Source organism: Carica papaya, chromosome 9 (genome assembly GCF_054855325.1).
Source record: "Carica papaya isolate Zhongbai chromosome 9, ASM5485532v1, whole genome shotgun sequence".
In the NCBI taxonomy this organism is placed as follows: Eukaryota; Viridiplantae; Streptophyta; class Magnoliopsida; order Brassicales; family Caricaceae; genus Carica; species Carica papaya.
The window spans coordinates 34,772,639-34,794,860 of NC_142317.1; the positions used below are offsets into that span (position 1 = coordinate 34,772,639).

A 22,222-nucleotide genomic window follows, 5' to 3' on the forward strand; every position below is an offset into this window, starting at 1 on the left:
CACAATTGATGAGACGTTATAATACAACCGTGTATCATTTTAAACAGTTATACTTGTATTAGTAACACAGGTGCAATATTTAAGAAGAGATTTTTACAATGGGGTACTTTTTATTATTTTTTCAAAGTTTATATCTCCCCGCGCAATGATATAATGAATTAAATCAATTTTTTTAAAAATATGTTTCATCCATTGGTGATATCTTGGTTTCTTGACTTGAGTAATGACACCATTATTGTTAAATTACAATTACTGGAGCAAAGTTTGCAATAATTCTAAGTAATATGATAATTGGAGATCCGAACTATTTCTTAGCAGCTTCACCAATAACAAATTATTTTGATCTATCTGTTGAATCGACTCTAGTTGTTCGTTTGACACTCTACCAACTTACAACTCCTTAATTGAGGATGAAGACGAAACCAAAAATTTATTTCCTATCATCTATACCTTATTGAGGTTGTCCTTTAATTTTTAAGTTAGGAACTAAGTCATCAGTTAGAGAAGTACCGTTGGTTTTCTTCATATATTTAAAGATATTTTTCACAATGCTCAAATGACTCGCATTCGAATTTTCTAACACCAACACGTAAATCTTAAAGTTTAAATGATTTTGGACTTAGTACATAGTGTTGCCCAAGGTGATTGCTTATATTTCCAAAACATAAGGTAGTCTTCATCCAATCTCTTTATTAAAGTGTCTTTGGAAAAACTATTTAGAGAGATGAATTCCGAGATATTGGTAGCAACTCTTTCTTTCGAATTTTAATATTGAACCTTTTTAATAGAGCTTTTATGTACATGTACTCAGTTAAGCCTAACCACGTACTTGATTTGCTCTTATATCCCTATGATATATATTACTTTGCCTTAGTTGTTCTTAGAGAAGTTTTCCTGTGATGCAACGAATAAATATCAAATAATTAACTAATAAATAAATTTCAGGAAGTACCATTAACCCGTAAAACTCAAGGATTAAATTTTCTAATAAATAATCTCCACATCCAAAACTAAAAATATAATAAGAGATTTTTAGTGTATAGGTTGGATTTATCAATCAATTTCGCATCTCGTAACTTTTGTATGCAGTTAATTTCTTAAAATCTGTAAAAAAAAAACGGAGAAAGTTGAGCTTACAACTCAGTGAACAATTAAAATAATCTCATAATTCCAAGCAGTTATAACCACATTACATCCTTGTGACATGATCCAAAACCATATTTAACCCCCTATAGTGTCGGTCATATACATATTCATACATCAAAACCCAAAATCATATTTAATCCATATAGTATAGTTCAAAAGAAATATATTTATGATAAATTTTAATGTTTACCCGGTTGATAGTATCAAATTATAATCAGATTAAGAGCTTCAAAACAACTTTCAAATTCATGTATATTCTCATCAGAAGTAAATAATTTTATTAAATAAGTCAAGATCTCATTTATACTACAATATAATATTGATATAAAGTTTATTTTCAAAACAGTAATATACAGAACAATATGTAGTTATAGAGAAATTATATACTTATAAGTCGTATCAAAACTAATAAAGAGTTAAATATTAATAAAAATTTAAAATAACTTTTAAATACCATAAATCACGAGTACGTTAAAGATACTTACATGTAACGTCAAATTCCAAATTTTTCGACGAAATGGTAAAACTTCTTCAAGATCATATTCGTTCAAAGTATTAATAAATTTCCAAAAATTTCGTATTTGTTTATGCATAGTAACGATATATCTAATGCATTACATAGGAAATTCGAGATAGATATCTATTTTAACATCTTAAAATTATATGTTAGAAATTAAGAAAAAAAAATCACGTTAGATCGAATTCGGATGGATTAAATTAAAAGGATTCAAATGCAAAATATATATTAAAAAAATTTCCTCCACCAAAAAGAAAAATAACATGATGATCACAATTCATTATAGGAGGTTGAGACATGTAAGTTATAATAAGGTGGCTAAAAGCATATTTATGTACTTTGAACTTAATCATGTTATTAATTTTTTTATTCTTTGGTGTTACATACAAACATGCATATATATAACTATATATATATATATGCATAACGTGCATGCTTTTTACACATATATAAGTCAAAAGTTGAATCATCCATATATATATATATATTAAGAAAAAACAAATGTTAAGTTAAGTAATGTACTAATTGTATGCATTAACATAATATAAAATATTAAATGCTTCAATTAGAATACACATACCAATTTGGCATGACTAATAGAACATAAAAATTATGGCTTTTATATATATATATATATATATATTCTATTTTGGTCAATATGCCATTAAAAACTTTACTATTTATAAAAATCTAATTTGGGTAATTTTATAATGTAAAATTATCGACCTATATGCCATATTAGGAAAGTTTGATGATGTAATATCCTAATTTTGAAAAAATTAAATTGTAAAATTTGCTATTATCTTGATTTAAATTAATAATTTAATAAAAATCTTATTTTATAAATTTAATTAATTAACTCCAATTTTTATTAAAAATATTACACTATATGGAAAAATATTAATTATAGTAAACAATTTTTTATTTCATATCATATGATATAACCTGTATTTACATATATATATATATGTGTGTGTGTGTTTGTGTTACACGTGTGTGTGTGTGTGTGTGTGTATATATATATATATATAAATACGTGTATGCTTTCCAATGATCCCATTGGTGACGACAGAATAGTATCTTGGATATCCAAGCACGGAGTCTAAAAGTTCCAGGCTGACACCATGAAACCCATGTGAGTATATACACGCAAAGAAATCTCCCCCCCTCCCCCCCAAAAATCTGCTGAGCTGTAATTTAAAATAGCGCCAGCCTGGCAAAGCATTTGAAGAATAGAACGTGAGAGGACCCGTTTTCCTCCTCCAGCGCAATCACCTCTTTCCCTTCTGCTACTCTCTTTCTCTTTCTACTGCTCCAGCTGAACTCCACACAGAACAAAATCTGAAGCTGTTCTTGCACTTGCTTCCGCCATTATCAACGCCGGAAATCGTAAACAAGCATTGGTATATCGCCGCTCTTCTTCAGGGTTCAAGTCCTGTGAGCTCTCCTTTTCTTCTTCGTACATTCGTCGTATTCACTGATTCGAGCCAATGACAAGCAAGCTTTGAGGATTTGAAGCTTCAGAGTTGCCTTCCCGGTCGAACTTTGCCATCCTCGTTTCTCCCTTATCTTCTCCAGTTAGGTAAAATTTCGAATCCATTTTCGGATTTCAAAGCCGTTATCTGATCTGCTTGAGAGAGGTTCTGGTTTTATTCACAGATTTGGTTTTTAAAAACTCGGTATTCAACTTGATTTCATCTTTCTACATTCTGTGCTGTTTAAGTTCTACTTCAGTGGCTTAGTCTAGAATTGGTTAAATCCTTTATTATGTTAAGCCATTCAGGCTTATATGTTGTTTATTGCGGTTTAAGCATATTGTGCTTGAGTTTTTTTTTTTTTTAAAAAATATTAGATCTTCTTTTAATTTCTGGTAAGAGAAATGTGTGGATTTCGGCCTGTTTTTTTTGTTTTTTTTTTTAAGATTTGTTTTGAGCCTTCTTCTCTAATTGTTTATGGATGTATCTATGTGTTTAAATGTATACATCTGCATTTCAGCACTCAAGTGTTATTTTTCTGCAACGTCAGTTTATTTCTTAAAAGTGGGTTTGGTATAATTGCTATTGATGTAGATATCTGCATTTAAGCACTCAAGTGTTATCTTTCTTCAACATCGATTTATTTCTTAAAAGTGGGTTTGCTACAATTGCTATTTCTTTGTTCTTTGATCTTATAGCTTTTGCTTGCGTTATTATGTTCATGTTGCTATTCGTCTGGTACTGTTTTATGGTTTCAGCCTCTGTTATGTTCATAATATGTTATTTAACTCTAAGGATACAAAATCTATTCACCTCATTTATTTGTTTCTTTTTCTATTTTCTCTTGGTATGCATTTGATTTTGCTTCCATGCTTTTTATAGATTAAAAGGAGAAGTTTCAAGGACTTCTCGTGGTAGCCTTTAGATTCGAGCTGCGTTCTCTTGGGTTAGTGGTTTCTTTCCATTTGGGTTAGTTGTCGTATTAAATGCGATTTCTACCTCTTATCTTCACTTTCTAGTTGTAGTTTCTGGATTTGGGAAAATTTTTTTCCTGTTTTGTCTCGGGAAAGTTGTGGTTTTATTGGGAAATTCAGGCTTCTTGGTTGTTTTCTGATATGATTTTCTGAAGTGCTTCTGCGTCAGTTTCTTGATCGATTCTCTGTTTGGTTACTTAGAAAATATGGGGAAGCAACTGAAATCTCATGTTTCTTGTCTTCTGAATCTGATTTTGTTTAACTGCTTATTGGTAGCAGGCAAGACAATAACCATAACTAAAGTGGATTAGTTTTGGTAGGCTCCACTGATTAGGATGGATTTTCTTCTTTCCTCTTTCAAATTTACAATTAAGGAAATTTATTATTTTTAAATATTGTTTTGGATTATATATGAACAATTCTTATTGTAAAGAAGTTGGCTGTCCTGGATGCTGTAAAAGTTTCTGTAAATCCTTAATATATTTGGGAGGTTAAGCACATTGATGAGTAATGACAGGCTGCCTCCATTTCTGAGAGAGGGAAGAAGGGGATCAAGGAAACATTTTTAATGCAAAATCTATTATATATATTTTTAATGTGTTTTTTTATATTAGTCAAAACTATGCACAAAAATTTTTTCAATCATACTTTGTGTATTATCTAACTAACATGAGAGTTTAACCTCGCATTTGTAGATATGTGAAACTTTGAAGAGCATTTGACTAAAAATTCTTAACTCACTGCTTTGAAATTTCAAGACCAAACATGCATCTCTAGCAAAAATTTTCCATACATGACAAAATAGGAAGAACAATAATGTGTTATGACATACTATTTTCTGAAGAGTATGTTTTTTTTTATTAGTTGTCTGCAGCTTCATAAGAGTTTGCCAACATGGTTGCCCAAGACTTCACGGCTTTCACGGTGGACCTGAATAAACCCCTTGTCTTCCAGGTAGAGTTGCATTTTACCATGTTCCTTAAGTATCTAATAGTAGCATGTTTCTAAATCCATGCATATGCATTGATGTTTGCATTTTTATTGTAGTGGCTTGATATTTTACTGGCATTTGGGGAATCAAGTTCCTTTCATGCAAATAACTTATAAATTTAACTCTTCTGCTGCTAAAGTCATTTCGCTCATTTCGCACTGATCTCTCTACGTGGAGTTAAGATCTGGTGTTCTAGCCTCCTTTATCTAAACCAAAGAAAAAGGGTCTTTAAAGTGCTAAAATTCTCCACTAAGAAAGTCATTTGGCTCATTTCTCACTAATCTCTCTGCGTGGAGTTAAAGATCAGAGGTTCTAGCTCCCTTTATCTGAAAAAAAGGGTGTCTTCCTATGCCTAAGCCATCTGGATCGTTTCCCATTGTTCTATCTCACTAGAGATAAAGTTTAGGGGTTCCAGGTCCCTTTATCTGAGCAAAGAAAAGTGTCTTCAAATTGCAAATATTTTCCACCAAGAAAGTCATTTGGCTGATTTCTCACTGGTCTGTCTGTTGGGAGTTAAAGATCAGGGATTCTAGTCCCATTTATTTGAAAAAATGGTCTCTGAAGTATAAAAACTTTCCAACAAGAGGTCCTTTATTATCCTTAAAAAAATATAGTTTATCAACTTCGGGCATTATATGGACTTTTTGTTATAAATAAGTTAATTTCCATTACTGTCACAGGTTGGAAACAAAATGTTGGCAGGGGAAGTTTTCTGTTATCATAGAAAATATATTTGGAATTGTTGTTTTAACTTCCCTCTTCCATAGTTCAATTTCTACCTTGCAGTTTGAAAGTGTTGTTCCTACCTATTCAACTGTCTATAGAGGAACAAAAAAGTCATCCGGGCTTGGTTACTGCCTTTTTTCTTTCTTTAACTTTTCTTATTTTTTCCTCTCATTTGAAATATTAATTTGAGGCGTTTGGTGCATAAGTCATTTCAAGGTAGTAAATATTCTTAGTGTTTTATTGGTTTGTTCTTGATTTTAACTATGTGACAATGTATAACAGGTTGGTCATCTTGGGGACGCGTATCAGGAGTGGGTTCACCAACCTATTGTAAGCAAGGAAGGCCCTAGGTTTTTCGAGAGTGAATTTTGGGAGGTACGACTTGGTGCAGAATGGATTGATCCTAAATTTTCTAAAAACATTAGAAATTATATATCATTTGAATCATGAATTATTTTATTATGAGTATATTATCGTAATTTTTTAGTATCAGGATTTTATTTAATACTTTAGTTCTTTTAAGTTGTAAATTTCTCTTAAGACTTCTATAGTTATAATTAGATTGAGATTTTATGTTTAAGCATTATAAATACTCATGACGACTCACTTCCGATGGAAATCTATGATTGAAAATGAGGATTTTCTCAATATCTTGGTTACATATGCAACTAACTCTCAAGTGAGATGCTTAAGAACCTTTGGTATGAAATGTAGGTTACCATTGTCCTGAATGGTAAATTAACCTTAATTTGGCCTACATCATGGGTTTGTTATCTACATAAATTTCCAGTCATTTTTGAGGTAACTCATAGATGTGTGGAAGTTAAGTCTTAGGCATGAAATATTACCAACATGCAATTATTTATAATATAAAATGATGCATCGTTCAAGATTATATGTTCCTTATGTCTAGAAATGAAGGAAAGATTAAAGGTTAAAAATGGTTTTGCAATTTTGAGTAGAAATGAAGATTATATATTCCTTATGTCTAGAAATGAAGGAAGGATTAAAGGTTAAAAATGGTTTTGCAGTTTTGACTTGCTTTTGTTTGAAACAGTTCTTGACTCGCACTGTTTGGTGGGCAATTCCAGTCATTTGGCTGCCAGTTGTTTTCTATTTTATCTCATTGTCTGTGAAGATGGGCCATACTGTTCCAGAAATTGCCTTGATTGTGGCCTTTGGCATATTTGTGTGGACATTGCTGGAATACACTTTGCACCGTTTCCTTTTTCATATCAAAACAAAGAGTTACTGGTTAGTTATCTTGCTCTCTTTTCTTTTCCTTCTCAGAACAAAGCATAATGCACATGAACTACCACCCTATGTTTTTCCAGAAACCATCAATGTTTGGTTTTAGCATACTACTAGACTAATTTAACAGAGAACTTATTTCAGGGGAAACACCATGCATTATCTTCTTCATGGCTGCCATCATAAGCACCCTATGGATGGCCTTCGGCTTGTTTTTCCTCCTGCAGCAACAGCCGTTCTATTAGTACCAGTATGTATATTGCCTTCTCCTGGTAGCAGCAAGTAATTATTATGGTTAAAAGTAATTTGTGATTACCTTTCTTTTTTTCTCTCACATATTGTAGCATTTCATGAAACTTAAGACCTTGTAGTTTTGTGGTGACAAGTCTAGCTTGATATTATATCCTTACAGTCACTGGATTGCTAATTCGTTTTCTTTATATGCTCTTCAACTGATTACATGTGTCTTTGCAAAGCATGTTTACCTGTTGAGACAGAAAAAATTATATTAAACTTGTTGGTCCAGTGGTTATAGTATGCTTAATATTTTACTTAATAGTACTAGCAGACTGCATACATGTGTTTCATGTTTGTCTATGAAGAAAATCAATGTAAGCTAGAACACTAAATTCTATGAAATATTTATGTGCTTGTTTGCATGTTCTTTTGTGATCTGCGTGCTTCAGTGTTTATTTGATGGTGTGCATTAATTGAGTCTACAGTTCTTTTTCTTACACTCGTATCTCTACCAGTTCTGGAACTTGATTAAGGTTTTAGCCACTCCTTCCACTGCTCCTGCTTTATTTGGTGGTGGTTTGCTAGGCTATGTGATGTATGATGTCACTCATTACTACCTGCACCATGGTCAGCCCACAAAGGGAGTACCTAAATCTCTTAAGGTGAATGTCCTGCTACTAATTCATTTCTCTTGTCATTTCTTGCACATAATCTACCTTACCACCAATTTTTAGAAAGGGTTTTAAAACTCAAGATTCTTGCTGAGAACTACTAATATTTGCGCGTACAATGAATGAAACTGCAACAACATGGGCTTTTGCCCAGAATGGGTTGAATTTGCTTCTGCGGAAAAAGAAATGTACCTAGAATTTTGCTATTTGGAATTTGTCTACTATTTTTCAGAAAGAATGGATATTTTATTGACGGAAATGGATTATTCTCTAAGCTTTGCTTGCCTTTTTTTTTTTTGGGCCCTGCAGAAATATCACTTAAATCATCACTTCCGGATTCAAAATATGGGCTTTGGAATCACTTCATCATTTTGGGACAGGGTCTTGGGTACACTTCCTCCCCAGAGTAAAGCTGAGAAGGGTACATAAATTTTATTGGTTGTGTTAGCTGAGAAGGGCTGGGTTTTCAAAATGCCTTTTTATTATTGTGCTCCCAAAAATATTCTTTTTTTATATTTCTTTCTCCTGTCTAGTTATTTCTCTCTAGTCCTCGGATTAACTCTAGATGGTTCTTCAAGAGTTAGCAGCATTTGATGGACCATGTCCCTCATGTGGTATCATTTGGGGGGGGAGGTTTGTATAAAATGGATGTAACATTCAATATTTTGTGGTTTCTTTCTCTTATTTATTAATTTTTCATTCCGTTCATACTTTTCATTGGTCATTTAAATTGTTGTTTGTTTATCTTTTCATGCCCCTTCATATCCAATTTATAAACTTACAGAGCTTGTTTATTAGGTTTTTTTTTTTTTAAAAAAAAATTTCATTGTTCTGTTATGGAAAATTGGAATTTTCATGTGGCAAGTATGAACTTCCGAAAATTACTATCCGAATGGAGAGGATATCTTTATTCACAACAACATCAGAATCTTTTTTTTTTTTTAAATTACAATTAGGAGAACAACTACCCTTGATTACATTGTTTACATGAATAGTCTTGATCAAGACAGTAATGTAACTATCTCTTGTTTTTTTTGAAGAATCAGAAATTTATGAGATGGTTACTATATTACACTGTCACTGCAAACTTATTCAGATCTTAAATCTTCATAAGTATTTATATGGGTCCATTTAGCTATACTCTGAGCCATAAGTTAGCCATATAAGCAGTCTATTGGATGACAAGTCTGAAGAGACTTGAGTTTGAACAAAACTGATGGATTATCTGTGCACCAAGAAGATGAGCTTGTTTTGGAATAGAGCTGAGTTATAGTGAATAGCTGAAAAATATAGGCTCAACTTGTGAATTTGATTTAGATCTGCAAGAACAAAATCTCCTATGGCTCCGATTTGTTCTTCCTTTATACTATTGATAATCTCATACTTCATGGTCAAGATCACACCCTTCAAAAGAACTGAGTAGATAAATATATTTCTCTAATATATGTATAGTGCTAATCGATTGATAACGATACAATTTGCGAAATTTCATTGGCTAATGTAGAGTTGATTGATTTACGGTTCAAAAAAATCGAACAAAAGATATTGACTAACACATCAATGATTTACACCTTATTTAGATCGCATGTTATCATGCTACTCTATCAATTTGTTATCGTGTTAGAATGTTGTTTTATTATTTTACGAAAACTAACATGTCAAAACCAAATGCAAATTACTTTATGTACGATAACGAATTATAGATGTGTGTTAGATAACAAATCGTAGACTTATAAAAAAATTAAGAATTATATATTAATAAAACATCAAATTTTAGTAACAGTTTATGATGAAATACAAAAAAAAAAAAAAAAAAATTCTTGTTACGATTTAAGAGATATGTGGTGATAAAATATAGACTCTCGATAACACTTCATAATGAATTTGGTAACAAAAGATATATGTTTGGAAATATTTTATATCATATATGCCTTGGTAACTTTACATCATGCATATGGTCACAAAATATAAAGGTTTAGTAGTGTTTCATATTTAGTAAAATATAAACTCTTGATAACCTATAATAGTATACATGAACATAAAGACACAAAGAACTTTGATATTTCATGCCATATATGCTTACAAAACATCAATTCTTAGGTGAAATTTCATAAAACGCATAGTAAATAATATATATGGTAACAAAAAATAGACTCCTAATAACAAGTGAAAACACATATAGCAGTAAATAGATACTTTGACAACATTTATAAAATACTTGATAAAAAATATAAACCCTTGGTACTATTTGATAAAATATATGATAACACAGAATATACAAGTCTACAAACACTGTTATAGTTGCCATTTACAACGATATGCTATCAAATGGTAACAATTGATACAGAGAATTAGAGAGGGTCGAGTTGATTTTCTTAAATAATTAGGAGGGGTTATCTACCCCTTTCTTCCCCCAAACAAAAACTTAGGGTACGAAAATATCAGTTGCTGAGAATTAGGATCAAATGAGTATTTATATATAGACAAATAAACAAGAAGCCAGCGACCGCGAGCCCCCTTTAGCCGGGAAACAGCTGAATGCACCGGTCCTCTGCCAACCCGTCCCCTAAAAACTATATTTTGTTAGACAACTGTTCTTTGCTCAATGAACCTTGATAATCTACCAAAAGAACAGTCTTATATTCTAACTAAAGATCAAAATCTTTTTCATGCTCCTTTAAATTAAAAATAATCAGATGTTTGTCATGCAGCAGAATCCGAGCCTTCCCTGTTCTTCCACTCCCATAAAACGTTGTAACATTTGACGGAATTTTCCTTTTTCAGAAGACCATCATCCTGACATGATAATTTCCTTCTAAATACAGCAATCTGCGAAGCAAATCCAGGTTCGACATCAGCAGAGCCACCAACCCCACCGAATTCTACCAAGTAATTATGCTTTGTTGCTAGCTTAGTTGCCCAGCAACTAAACTGCTCCCTTGTCCACTCAAACTTGTGGTCATGATTCCGAAATTTGCATGACTGCAGTTGAGTATTCTCCTCTGGATCATCTTCTTGGTTTACTGTCATACTAGACCTCTGGAGTATCACATTGTATTCATAGTTTGGAGTGGAAATTATAAGAACCTTTGGCTGAAAATGACTCAGAACAACTTCACCAAACAGACAGGCCTGATCCTCCTCCATATGCTCGATCACCTATCATTTGTATAGAAAATGTTAGACGAAAACCCGAAGCAATTTGACAAAATAGGACTACACGCTCACCATCAGAAAAAGATACAATCAAAATAATTCCTAAATCCAACTAATATGACTGGAACAGCCTATATTATTTAGAAACACATGAGACTACTAAGATTACATAAATAATATATAAATACCTTCTAATAGAAAAGACTATGCTTTGGTAACTCGGTATGGTAGTGAGGTGAGTAGGAGAAGGTGTAGGTTAGGGAATGATAAGATACTGACGGGTAAAATCCTAACATACCATATATGTTTAATGTTTGGGATGATTAAAGAAGGAAATGAATAATGTACCACAAGAAACATGTTACCTTCTTAATTCATTTCAATAGTTGGTAGTAGCAATAATGATAAGAGAGATGGTAGCGATGGTAGCAGGAGGTAGAGACAGTGTCAGTGACAGCAACAACCAAAATATCAGTGCTAACAGTTACAACAATAGAGGAGTACAGGTGGCAGCTGTAGGGACAATAGTAGCATTGATGACAATGTTGGTGGTAACTATAACAGAGGTGCAATTGAGGTGATGATTCCAATAGAGAGTGAAGGTTCTGGTAGTGGCAATAATGATGGGAACGGAGGTAGTCGAGGCCAGTGATGAAGTAAACAGAGGAGGTGGCACCGTGTGCAGCTGGAGTGTCTTAGCCTACCATAAGAAAATTTACTTCCAAAAACTAGACAGGGTAGGCTAAGGAACCTTACGCCTTACCCTACCATTCCCAAAATGTAGCTAAAGTGTTTCATCTGAGCTTATCCCATTCTGCATCAGGGATTCTATTGAGTTGCTAACTTAGCTTATTTCTAATGTGTCAAGGATCTTATAAGCTGCTCTACAGGAACCTATAGTGGGCTTTCAGTAACACGGAATGACAGGTCATCCCGAAAAGACTCATTACCTGCAAATTTTCAGTTTTTATATTCTCAGAAATTTCAAATTCTATATAACCTTTCCATAGTTATCCTAATACTAAAAAGAATATCCATAAAATATGGGAATTTTCTCATGGTGTTCTGGAAACAGCAGTTGCAAATTAAACTACAGTAAATTAAATTTTCCTGTTTTCCCTTTCTTATCTTAAAAGGTTCATACACAGCCCCTTTCTCATCTTACAAGCTTCATACACAGCAAAGTAAGTACACGCCATTCATATATGACATGCCATCAAATCTAGACATACGCACTACGTTGAACCTTCGATAAATATATAATATTGATAAATGAATTATGACTAAATAACAATGGAAGGCAAGTCCGCGTATCCACTTATGTCGACATTCCTCAGAAGAAAATTTAATGAAAAAAGATTTAAGTGAAGAGGGGATAAGAATATAGGATACCTCCAAGCATGTGCCTATATCAAATCCATGCAATCGTGAATCGAAATCTAAGATGGAGCCATCATAAAGGACTGCAGAATTGATGCCTGTGGCCTTCATGCTTAGTTTTGAATGAAGCATCTGCCATGTACACAAAATCCACATATATATCGAACATAATTAACAGAATTATATATGCATATATATATAAAAACATTTGTGGACACAGAGAAGAAACATAACATGATGGTAAAAGAAAAGAGATAAAATCCACATGATTGACAAAGGAAAGGTTTAGTAAAAAAGAATGTTTTAAGATCGCGCAAAGGCATACTATCAAACCGCAACCATCTTTCGGGAAAAAACTCGCATGATCTGACCTATATAAAGAAAATCGTGCTAATGTTCTGTAATTAATATTTATCGTATATGAACTGTAGAAATAATATGGCTGCAAGTAATGTAGATTACTATCATCTGATCTATAGGCACTAATGTCTTATTAGTTGCCTAAATTGTAACTAACCGAACTGTATTATTATGCAGCTTCTATATGGGAAAATACACAAGTTTTCATGTTTCTCCACAGGATATCAAAGCTGTAGAATTCTGATTTGTGAAGAAAACAAGTTTCCTCTCAACTGGTTTCACTACCAATTTCAACACACCCGCATGAATTCGAATCACAAGCTTGGCGAAGCAAGTGAAGATGAAGCCATAGATAAAGGAATATATCAGAGCCTAATCAGGAGATTGATTATCTTTCTTACACTTAGCCTGACCTGACATATGCACCGAGCGTGGTGAATCAATTTATGCACAATCCAAAAAAAGCTCATCTACAAGCAATTCACCAAATTTTGTTATCTAAAGGCCATATGGAAAAAAGGAATACTGTAGAAAAAGCAAAAGAATTGAGATCAAAAGCCACACTAGTGCTAAGTCTGCAACTTGAGTAGTTGTTAGGATATTATACTTTCCTTGGTAGAAATTTGGTAACTTATAGGAGTAAAAAGCAAAATATGGTAGTAAGATCAAGTGATGAATCAGAATTCACTGCAATGTTCAAGGAATATCTAAAATTTTATGGTTCAAATTTGTTCTAGATGACATGAAAATCAAATGGAATGCACCAATTAGGTTATACTGCAGCAAAAAAAAAAGCTATTAGTATTACTCATATGTTTTGCGACATGATATAATCAAATCTGTGAAAGTGGACAAATATTTTGTAAAAGGAACACTAGAGTGGGTTGATATCTACTCCATATATATCTTCAGGCAATCAGGTAGGAGATATTCTCGCATAAGGGTTGCCTAGTATTCCATTTCAAATAATTCCTAGCAAGTTGCGAATGAACAATATATATTCACCAGCTAAGGATGAGCATAGAAAAGAGTCACACGATATAATGACTTATAATTAATATGTACTGTGTATCAGCTATAGGAATAATTTGGTTGTAATAGTATAAATTAGTATCCCACACTCGTATGAATTCAGGTTTAATTAGTTTCCTAAATTGTAACAATACTTACTGTACGTATTCTGTAATCCTTACGTAGGAAAAAGAAAAGAATTTCATGATTTTCCTGTCTTAAATAAATTTGATCCAATCAACATATACAACATAAGCTTCACAAACATATTGGATTTTTCTTCTGGGGGCGCTTTAAGTGCATATGGCTTTTTTTGTTCTATTGATCTTTAAGCTCATTCTACTGCAAGCAGAAAAACCATTGGGATGCTTTTCTTTCTAGCTTTTAGACTCTAATGAGCTGTTATAGCAAAATTAGAGTTTTAAGCTGAAAATTTAGTAAAATAACTAGTAGAATTAGTTATTCTTTAGATAAAAGTTCTTTTAACTATAATAATTTGTTCTGATAAGAGTTCTTTTGGTCAAAATTCAACTTAAAGCTCTTTAAGAAAAGCTAGTCAGGGGAGCTATGATTATTGGGCTACAAGTTCCATAGCTTTTAGCATTTCCAAGAGTAATTGAAAGGCCTAAGAGCTTATTTTTAACTAAAATGTGCTTTAAGGGCCTTTATCCATAAAAGAATACTACCCAAACACCCTCTTAAACTGAGAGGATACTAGCTTTGAACTATGAGGGTGAGGGACCCTTCTTATAAGAAAATCATTGAAGAATATGCATTACTGATCCTAATCCTCATCTGGAAGAAAGAAAATTTAATTAATGGGAAGAGGTAAACAGTTCCAGACTACCTTTGCTGCTCGGGTGAGACTCTTCTGTGAAATATCAATGCCTACAATTGTTTCCAGAGAGGTTGAATAATCTAATAAAGAGTCCAATAAACTTCCAGATCCACATCCGAAGTCCACCTAAAAGTAAAATAGAAAAAAAATCTTGAATGTTACATTTCAAAAAACATTAGTATACTTTTGAGCAAATCAGACACATGAAGCAAATACCAAAGTGGTGGCAGAAGACTCTTTAATATGCTGCAATGCATATTCCACTCGTTGCCTTGAAAGTGGAGGGCTAAAAAGTGCCTGTTCCATTCGTTCTTCAGGTGGTTCAGATACCCGCAACAGAATTACAGCATACTCCAAATAGCAGGCTTCTGCAAAAATATGAATGGAAAGAAATGATGAATCTGCTAGATCTCAACAGAACGAGTTGAAATAAAAGAAATGCACAGGCCTACTAAAAAGTGAAGAGATCATTTTTGCAGTGGACAACAGTTTCACTAAAATAATCAATGTTAAATTAATACAGAAACTTCGAAAGCTTGATGCAAATATACGAATTTTTGTTCTAGTCTTTGGGCTATATATCCGCTTTTACTTTTGATCTTTGAATACATAAAGCTTTGATGAATAACTAATTCTTTCTTTCAGTTATTCTTTTCCCCTTTACTGGTCTATTAATAACAAAATGGATTCTTCCAATGTATAAAATAAATTTTTAAGTTGCATAATGTTAAAGGAATTCATTGCAGCAGTGACAAATACATAAAACTTATACTGCACGGCTTGACTCAAGGAACATGGAGACAATTCAAGAACCATTTATCATACAACCTAACTTTCAGCAAAAAAATCGATTTTCTTCTTTTGGTTATTCTTATTAATTTACTGGTACACTAATGTTTTGAAGAAATGTGACAAAGGAAAAAATTGGTCACAACTGAGATCATCAATTTTGAAATCTAAATTTCTTTGGAAATTCAATGGTTTCAGAGTATGAGAAAAAGTCGTTTTTTGACAGGCAGTAGGCACTCTGACCAAAAAATAAAAAAGGAAGAAAGAAAAAAAATAGGCAACTCACTTGTAGATAACAAAGAACGAATCCTCACTGAATCATCTGCTGCAGCTAAAATCAGCTCTTTAGGAAGCAATAATGTATTGAAGCAAGCAGACTGTCCAACAGACATCTGAGCTACAACTGCTTCAAGAGATGGAATCACTGCTCCAGTCCCCATCTCAAATTCAAACTCCTCCTGATTTTCCAGAAGTTCTTTCCATGATTCATCTTCTGGCACCAGAAACACAGAATAACCTATACATATCAAGGAACCATTAGATGGATATACACTGGAATCTGGACCACTTATCCTCGAAGAACCAATGCACTGTCTTTGTGCGGTGTCCTGAGCATTCATACAGCTTGATTCTAGTGACTTGTCTCTTTGAACCACATTGTGTTGTTTTTCTATGTTTACAAAAAATGCAAATTCCTTAAAAAGATTTTGGGCACGATAAAAATAAGTATGTAGGGCATCAGCTGAGTATGTTACCTCCTCCAAATGCATATTAGAGCCCTTAAGATATGCATCTATCCATGAAAGAACTTTCAAAGAGGCAATTTGGATGGAATCATTCTGTTTCTTATAAAATTTTTTAAGCAAAAAGTCCATAATTAGTTCTTGAGATTTTGAAAATATTTTTACTTCAAATCCAAGAGAACTTCCTAATCCTACTGACTCAAGGCCATTAGCAACAGTTGCACCTCCATTTGCTTTCTCCAACTCTGGTTTGGCTGACTCTAAGACCTTCGAATTCTTTGATGAACTTAAAAAGTCAGATGATTCTTCTAGAGGAATACTCAAATTGGAAAATACAGGTTCTCCTAGCCAGTGTTGACGACAAAATGCACAAAGGATTTCCCTTGGAAAGGAACCTCTCCAATTTGTTTTAGTGGTGAATGCGATAGGCAGCTCTGCTGCGAGTAATGCATCCCGAGACAGCTTATAGGTCCCACTTGGTATCTTGCCTAAAATTATCCTGCATAAGCAAATATGACGAGAATATAAAAATGCAAGCCTCCAAGTTTCTACAACAAAACACGCATGCTAATTTTAGAATTTAGAGAGAAACTGAACCTTTTATATATGAAGAATGAACATATATTGGGTATATTGCTGTCACAAACATAAAAAAAAAACAAAAAACTAATCATAGCAAATCAAATCAAAACAAATCTCCATATCAGAAGGATTACTTAACTGGTATTATATTTTCAGGAAGATTAATATTTTAATATTAAGACAGAAAATTGAGCAATTTTCCAACACTCCCTCTCAAGCTAGTGAATATGCATCTTCCATTTTCAACTTAAAGATAAATACTTGGAACATCGCACTATTGAATCCTTCTGTTAGCATATCTACATGAATAGTATGGGTTTTGAGAGCATAGAAGGGGAGATGTCTAAAATTAAAGATAGATGATTACATTATTTTGGATCTTTGATGTTGGGACACGACATTTACAGGATGGAGGGTTTTGGGAATGTAATATATATTATAACAGATTTGTAAATATTCTGTAAATGGGAGACACCATAATGGTGTGGTTGATTTAATCTACATGACATACTTGTTATTTAAAAAAAAAAAGAATCACATTGGGCCATATGCCTAAAGCAAGAAACTATTACGAAAAATTAAATAAATAAGTTAAATTAAATAAAGCAAAACTAAACATAGTTTGGAATTTAATCACATTATGAAAATTTCAAAGTTAAGCATCCATCCTATCATCATTTGATAGTGATCAGCTGAACCTGGAACAGTTGAAAAATGAAAACCAAGAATAGGACCTACAAGTTTCTAAAAGCAACACAAATGTCCAAAAGATTTTAAATCAAATCCAACCTCACCCCAAATTCTTGTTCTAAATTACTTATGGTCATCACAACACAACATCCATAAATAATCATTGAACATTAAAATGTTTATTTTAATAATTAAAATTATCATATAAGTAAGCATGCCCCGACTGGCAGCAAGCTATTAATCTCTAAAACTCCAAATATAGCCAATCTATAATGTAGCACATCAAATCAAACCAAGGGATAAACAATTATTAGTATGTTACATTCCATCCTAACCCAGACACCAAAAGATTATACTATACGTGAAGAAAAAATAGAGGTCAGGGTTCACTGCATCAACCATTGGAATCAGCAAATAAAATAATATATGAATAGCTCAATTTTAACAGGACTTTTGAGTAGCATCAGAAAGCACCTGTAGTATGATTGCAGGGTAACATCTTCACAAAAAAGATCCTGAGACTTCCACATGTATCCAATTGATGCCAAGATTGCATCGCCATATATGGGTTGACCATACAAGTTGCTTGCCCTTTCATTTAGAGATCCTTCAAAATGAAAAGCTTCTAAAGAATTTTGAACTCCAGATGAAAAATCAAATGAATCCGACCTTGGACCGGAGAAGTACAATCTTTTCTCTGAAGATGTTTTTCCAATTGGCCTGCGGAAAAAAGTAAGCATTTGAATTGATTCTGCACGTTGATGAAATGCAAACACATACATACATGTGCGCATCACTTACCTCGACATCAGAACCCTGTTCCCGTCTGTTAAACCAAGTTTTTTTGCAATAACATCCAGGTAATACCCACTTGAAAGAACATTGAGACTTACAGATTCAACAGCCTTCCCCAGTTCACATGGAATATGTATGGCCTTGACCCACATGCTTTCTGCAAGACCTGCTGGTTGAGTTGCTGAAGCTTCAATGATCTCACGAGGGTATGGATTTTGTCTCCTGATGGAAAAATGTGTTCCAAAAGCAACAAGAGACCCTGATAACCTTGCAACAGCCTTCACAGTATATAACAAGACTAGAAATGGATTTGATTCCACTTTATCATCAATTGCTTTACAGAGATTGATAAGCTTTGCATCAAACACAGCAATGACAGAAACAGGAAGTAAGCCACAAAGATCACCATCTCTTCGCAATGCTGCTCTAAAGTGACCACTCAGTGGATGAAGAGATGAAAGAAACTACAAGCATGATAAAATAGTTATAGCTAAAATAGGTCAGAGAAAGATAACTAGAATAGTCAAAAGCTCAAGGCACCACCAAGAAGGTCTATATCAAACAAACTGATGTAGAGCCAAAAAGGAAAAGAAGCTTGTGGAAAATTTTATACTAAAAGGAAAAGGAAGATTTTACATGGTTCTTTTCTATTATTGAGTTTTTGCTAATTAGCCTTTCCTATTTAGTTGATTTATTTGTTTACTTGTCTTTGTGGTGTTTTAAAGCCTATATAGGATACCCTAATTTAGTTGTTACCTGCACTTTTATGATTATTCTACAAACATTATTAAGATATTGATTGATTACTAACATTTTGATATATCTAGTTTTGGTTCTTCGCTAATTTTTTCCAAGTATCATGTTCAACCTCTCTTTGCCTCACATCAGATAATATCAAAACCTTAAATTTGGTTCGCTAGATTACCATTAGTTTTCTCACTCAAACTACACATCCCTACTGCCAAAACACAGTAGTCTCATTTAATTGGCCTTCCCATTTGTCAAGTATTTACTCTTCCTTTCCAGACATAAGATCTTTTAGTTCTTTGTCAATTTTCTCCAAGTATTCTGTTGAAGCTCTCTTTGCTCAAATCAGATATGTTTCAACAAAATGTGCTAAAAAGTACAAGAACAAAAGATGGTTTCATTAGTTACTCATGGCTACCCTGAGTGGAGAAAGAAATGAACAGACCTAGATAAAATAGAACTAAAATTTAAATCATTGAAGAATAACATTGGCAGAATTGCTGAAGTGATATAACAGCTTACTATGAAAATGATTTTTTTTCTCGGGGAAGCATGTAATCATTAGAATAAAAGTTTCAAAATCTTGTCCATCATGTTTCTTAAGTATCGACTCTTTTTGTCCTGAAAAAGTTCAATATCCAAGGTTCAATCCTGATAAGATGCTAATCTTATTACTACTGTCATTTTTTCATCAATCAATGGGGTCTAAAAGAAAGAATAAGATGGTCGAGTATCTGCCTACAGTTCCTCAATTCTCAGGAAAATTGAAAGGAGTAATGACTTAGACAAGGGTGAGTTGATGTGACAAGCTTCAGAAGGCAATCACAATAAGCATCCATCTTTGAGATAACCTGAAGACCTTTTCTAGCTTTTGCTACCTCTTCTTCAAGGATTATTCATTGTTCTCATTGAATAGCTCTTTTTTCTGAGGAAGCACTTAGTAGCTTTCTTAAAAGTAACTAAATACACAGATCTCCAAAACAATAATAACCCAAGATGAAAACGAGTCAGACAATGTAAAAGTATTTCATTGGCATATTTTTTTTATGGTAGAAAAAAGCCACTTAAAGATAAGTAGAAATCACCAACCTCATTGGAAAACAAATAACTAACACGAGAAATAAGATCATTCCATGCTTCCTCCACAGTGAGGATATTTGTTGAAGAACAAAAGCCTAGCTGCAACAAGAAAAAAAGAATAGAGAAATCAATTATGCGAACAAAGGGAAGCGAAATATTCCACTATCTTCCTCAAATTTATCATTAATGTGAACAAGCAGAAAACAAGAAAGAGACAAAAAATCAAGCATCCTTAAATCAAAGAACAACCAATTTGCAAGCCCATGTGTTTAAAACATGACAAGAATACTGACCAAGAGTTCAATAAACACATTACTTTCCTAGAGAACAAATATACAAATTTTGCACATTAACTCATTATGGAACAAAGCAAATAAATAAATAAAACACACCAAGCACCCACCAATCAAATTAATGGTATGAAACTGATAAGACATATACCAGAAGAAAGCCATCAAGAGGAGGAAAAGGAACCAATAATTATTTTATATAATGTTTCCATTCCCCTTTTTTTTTCTTCCAGAAGAAAGCCATCAATAACATTTCTTTTTCTGTCAAAAAAGATTATATTTGTGTATGTGTGTATATCTATATCTTTTTATCTTAGTATGTGTGCACATATATATAATACATACCCACAAAGATAAATTTTTTGGTGCTAGATGGGATGATGGGTGAATACTTGTATTTCTCCAACTTCCCTTTGCAATTACTGTGAAAGTAGCATCCTTTTCCTTTATTCGAGGGAAGTCCTACCTCACTCTTTCCTTTAGTTATGGAAGCTTTTAACTACGTCATTTTAAGAGCCGCAGACATAAACCTTTTAGGAAGCCTCAAGGTACAGCGGGGAAATAAATGAATCAAAGTATCCAATCTTATATTTGCAAACCTAATTAGCAGACTCTTGTTAACATCAAGAATGTTCTTCTTACCTTTCAAGTTATTTATAGCCTAGATTAATTAGTGAAAGTAAAACTGGGTAGCTCAACTGCTTCTGTTTTTCTTTTTTTCTGAAAAATCATCCTTCGGAAGTGAGGCAATACACACATCCCCAGCAATCAAGCGCATAGAACATATTAATTTTAATATTTTCTCAGGAAAAATATAAATAAAAAATGCTCATGGAAACCGATAACTCAAACCTTCTCTAAAGCCATCTCAGCAGCAGATTGCTCAGCGTCTTTCTTTTTCCTGAAGGTTTCGGACATAACAGATAAATTCGGAAGCTCCAAGAAGCAGCGATAAAGACAAGGCCCCTTCTGAGAAACCACCAATCCCGGGCAGCCATTTTGAGTAAAGTCTTGTACTTCCTCTATCTTATAGCATGCACTGGTACCAAATTTCTGATGTATAATAGCCTTTGGTGAAAGAGTTGGCTTCTTCCCTACAATAGCTGGAAACCTTCCAGCTTCCATCACCACCCGCTATGTGCTTGATTAAATATACTAAACAGTTTAAAGGCGAAAGCCTCCGTCGTATCCTCTGGCAAAATAAACGTCAAACTGAAGTCAAACAAAGTGGCAGTTCAACAACCACAGACAAACGGGAGGCTACGGCGATAACATTTAGCAGAAAGATGAACGAATTTCACAGACGAACGAATTTCAAACCAAAATTCGTTCAAATTCCCAAATTATAAGGGGGGGAAAATCAGAGAAACAAAAAATTAAGATATGAATCAATTAAAACGAAAACGATTACAAGAAAAGAATCACGAAACGTACCTTTCCACCAGCAATGGCAAGCAGAGAAGAGAAGCTAATACGATATGCTTGTTATGTGCCTGCATAAACCGCACGGAAAAGAGAGGGAGATAGAGTTTGCTTGGATTACATGTATGGGTTTTTGTAAGGGGGGGAGAGAGAGGTTTTAGAAAAACAAAAATGGTTTATATAGAGGTGGAAGGAAAGGGACGAGGGTATTTCTGGAAATTCAAATATTCTGGCAGGGAATTTTCTTTCCATGTCATTTCAATGTTCTCTGACTTCACAAGTCAAACTGACACTTTCAAGTTAAGCTCTGTTTGGAGAAAAAAAATCAGAAATATATATATATATATATAT

General features: G+C 33.3%; 2 protein-coding genes across 3 annotated transcripts; one reads left to right on the forward strand and one right to left on the reverse strand.

Annotated features, from left to right (window-relative positions):
* Nucleotides 1-2,888: 2,888 nt before the first annotated feature.
* On the forward strand, nt 2,889-8,696 carry LOC110807607 (dihydroceramide fatty acyl 2-hydroxylase FAH1-like). Of its 2 annotated transcripts, XM_088211701.1 has the most exons (8): nt 2,889-3,245; nt 4,021-4,084; nt 4,977-5,066; nt 6,112-6,204; nt 6,887-7,083; nt 7,225-7,330; nt 7,833-7,979; nt 8,298-8,696. In XM_088211701.1, the coding sequence occupies exons 3-8, from the start codon at nt 5,007-5,009 to the stop codon at nt 8,415-8,417; spliced, it is 723 nt and encodes a 240-aa protein (XP_088067827.1). In that variant the 5' UTR covers nt 2,889-3,245; nt 4,021-4,084; nt 4,977-5,006; the 3' UTR covers nt 8,418-8,696. The 2 variants fall into 2 exon arrangements, with proteins under 2 accessions (XP_088067827.1, XP_088067828.1); XM_088211702.1 differs by lacking the exon at nt 4,021-4,084.
* Nucleotides 8,697-10,210: 1,514 nt separating this feature from the next.
* HEN1 (double-stranded RNA binding protein-related / DsRBD protein-like protein) lies at nt 10,211-22,038 on the reverse strand. The gene is made up of 10 exons (XM_088211700.1): nt 21,884-22,038; nt 21,302-21,641; nt 20,169-20,258; nt 18,339-18,796; nt 18,012-18,257; nt 15,809-16,764; nt 14,950-15,101; nt 14,743-14,859; nt 12,537-12,656; nt 10,211-11,147 (listed from the first exon to the last, which is right to left on the reverse strand). The coding sequence occupies exons 2-10, from the start codon at nt 21,572-21,574 to the stop codon at nt 10,692-10,694; spliced, it is 2,868 nt and encodes a 955-aa protein (XP_088067826.1). The 5' UTR covers nt 21,575-21,641; nt 21,884-22,038; the 3' UTR covers nt 10,211-10,691.
* Between the last annotated feature and the right edge of the window lie 184 nt (nt 22,039-22,222).

What these genes read in the sequence shown, in the direction of transcription:
- HEN1 (XM_088211700.1), bottom strand. Translation starts at nt 21,574, where the DNA reads ATGGAAGCTGGAAGGTTTCCAGCTATTGTAGGGAAGAAGCCAACTCTT. An exon ending in CTGAGATGGCTTTAGAGAAG is followed by an intron (nt 20,259 to 21,301) that starts GTTTGAGTTATC and finishes TTCTTGTTGCAG; the next exon opens with CTAGGCTTTTGTTCTTCAAC. An exon ending in GTCTCACCCGAGCAGCAAAG is followed by an intron (nt 12,657 to 14,742) that starts GTAGTCTGGAAC and finishes TGTACATGGCAG; the next exon opens with ATGCTTCATTCAAAACTAAG.
- LOC110807607 (XM_088211701.1), top strand. Translation starts at nt 5,007, where the DNA reads ATGGTTGCCCAAGACTTCACGGCTTTCACGGTGGACCTGAATAAACCC. An exon ending in ATAAACCCCTTGTCTTCCAG is followed by an intron (nt 5,067 to 6,111) that starts GTAGAGTTGCAT and finishes AATGTATAACAG; the next exon opens with GTTGGTCATCTTGGGGACGC. An exon ending in TCGAGAGTGAATTTTGGGAG is followed by an intron (nt 6,205 to 6,886) that starts GTACGACTTGGT and finishes TGTTTGAAACAG; the next exon opens with TTCTTGACTCGCACTGTTTG.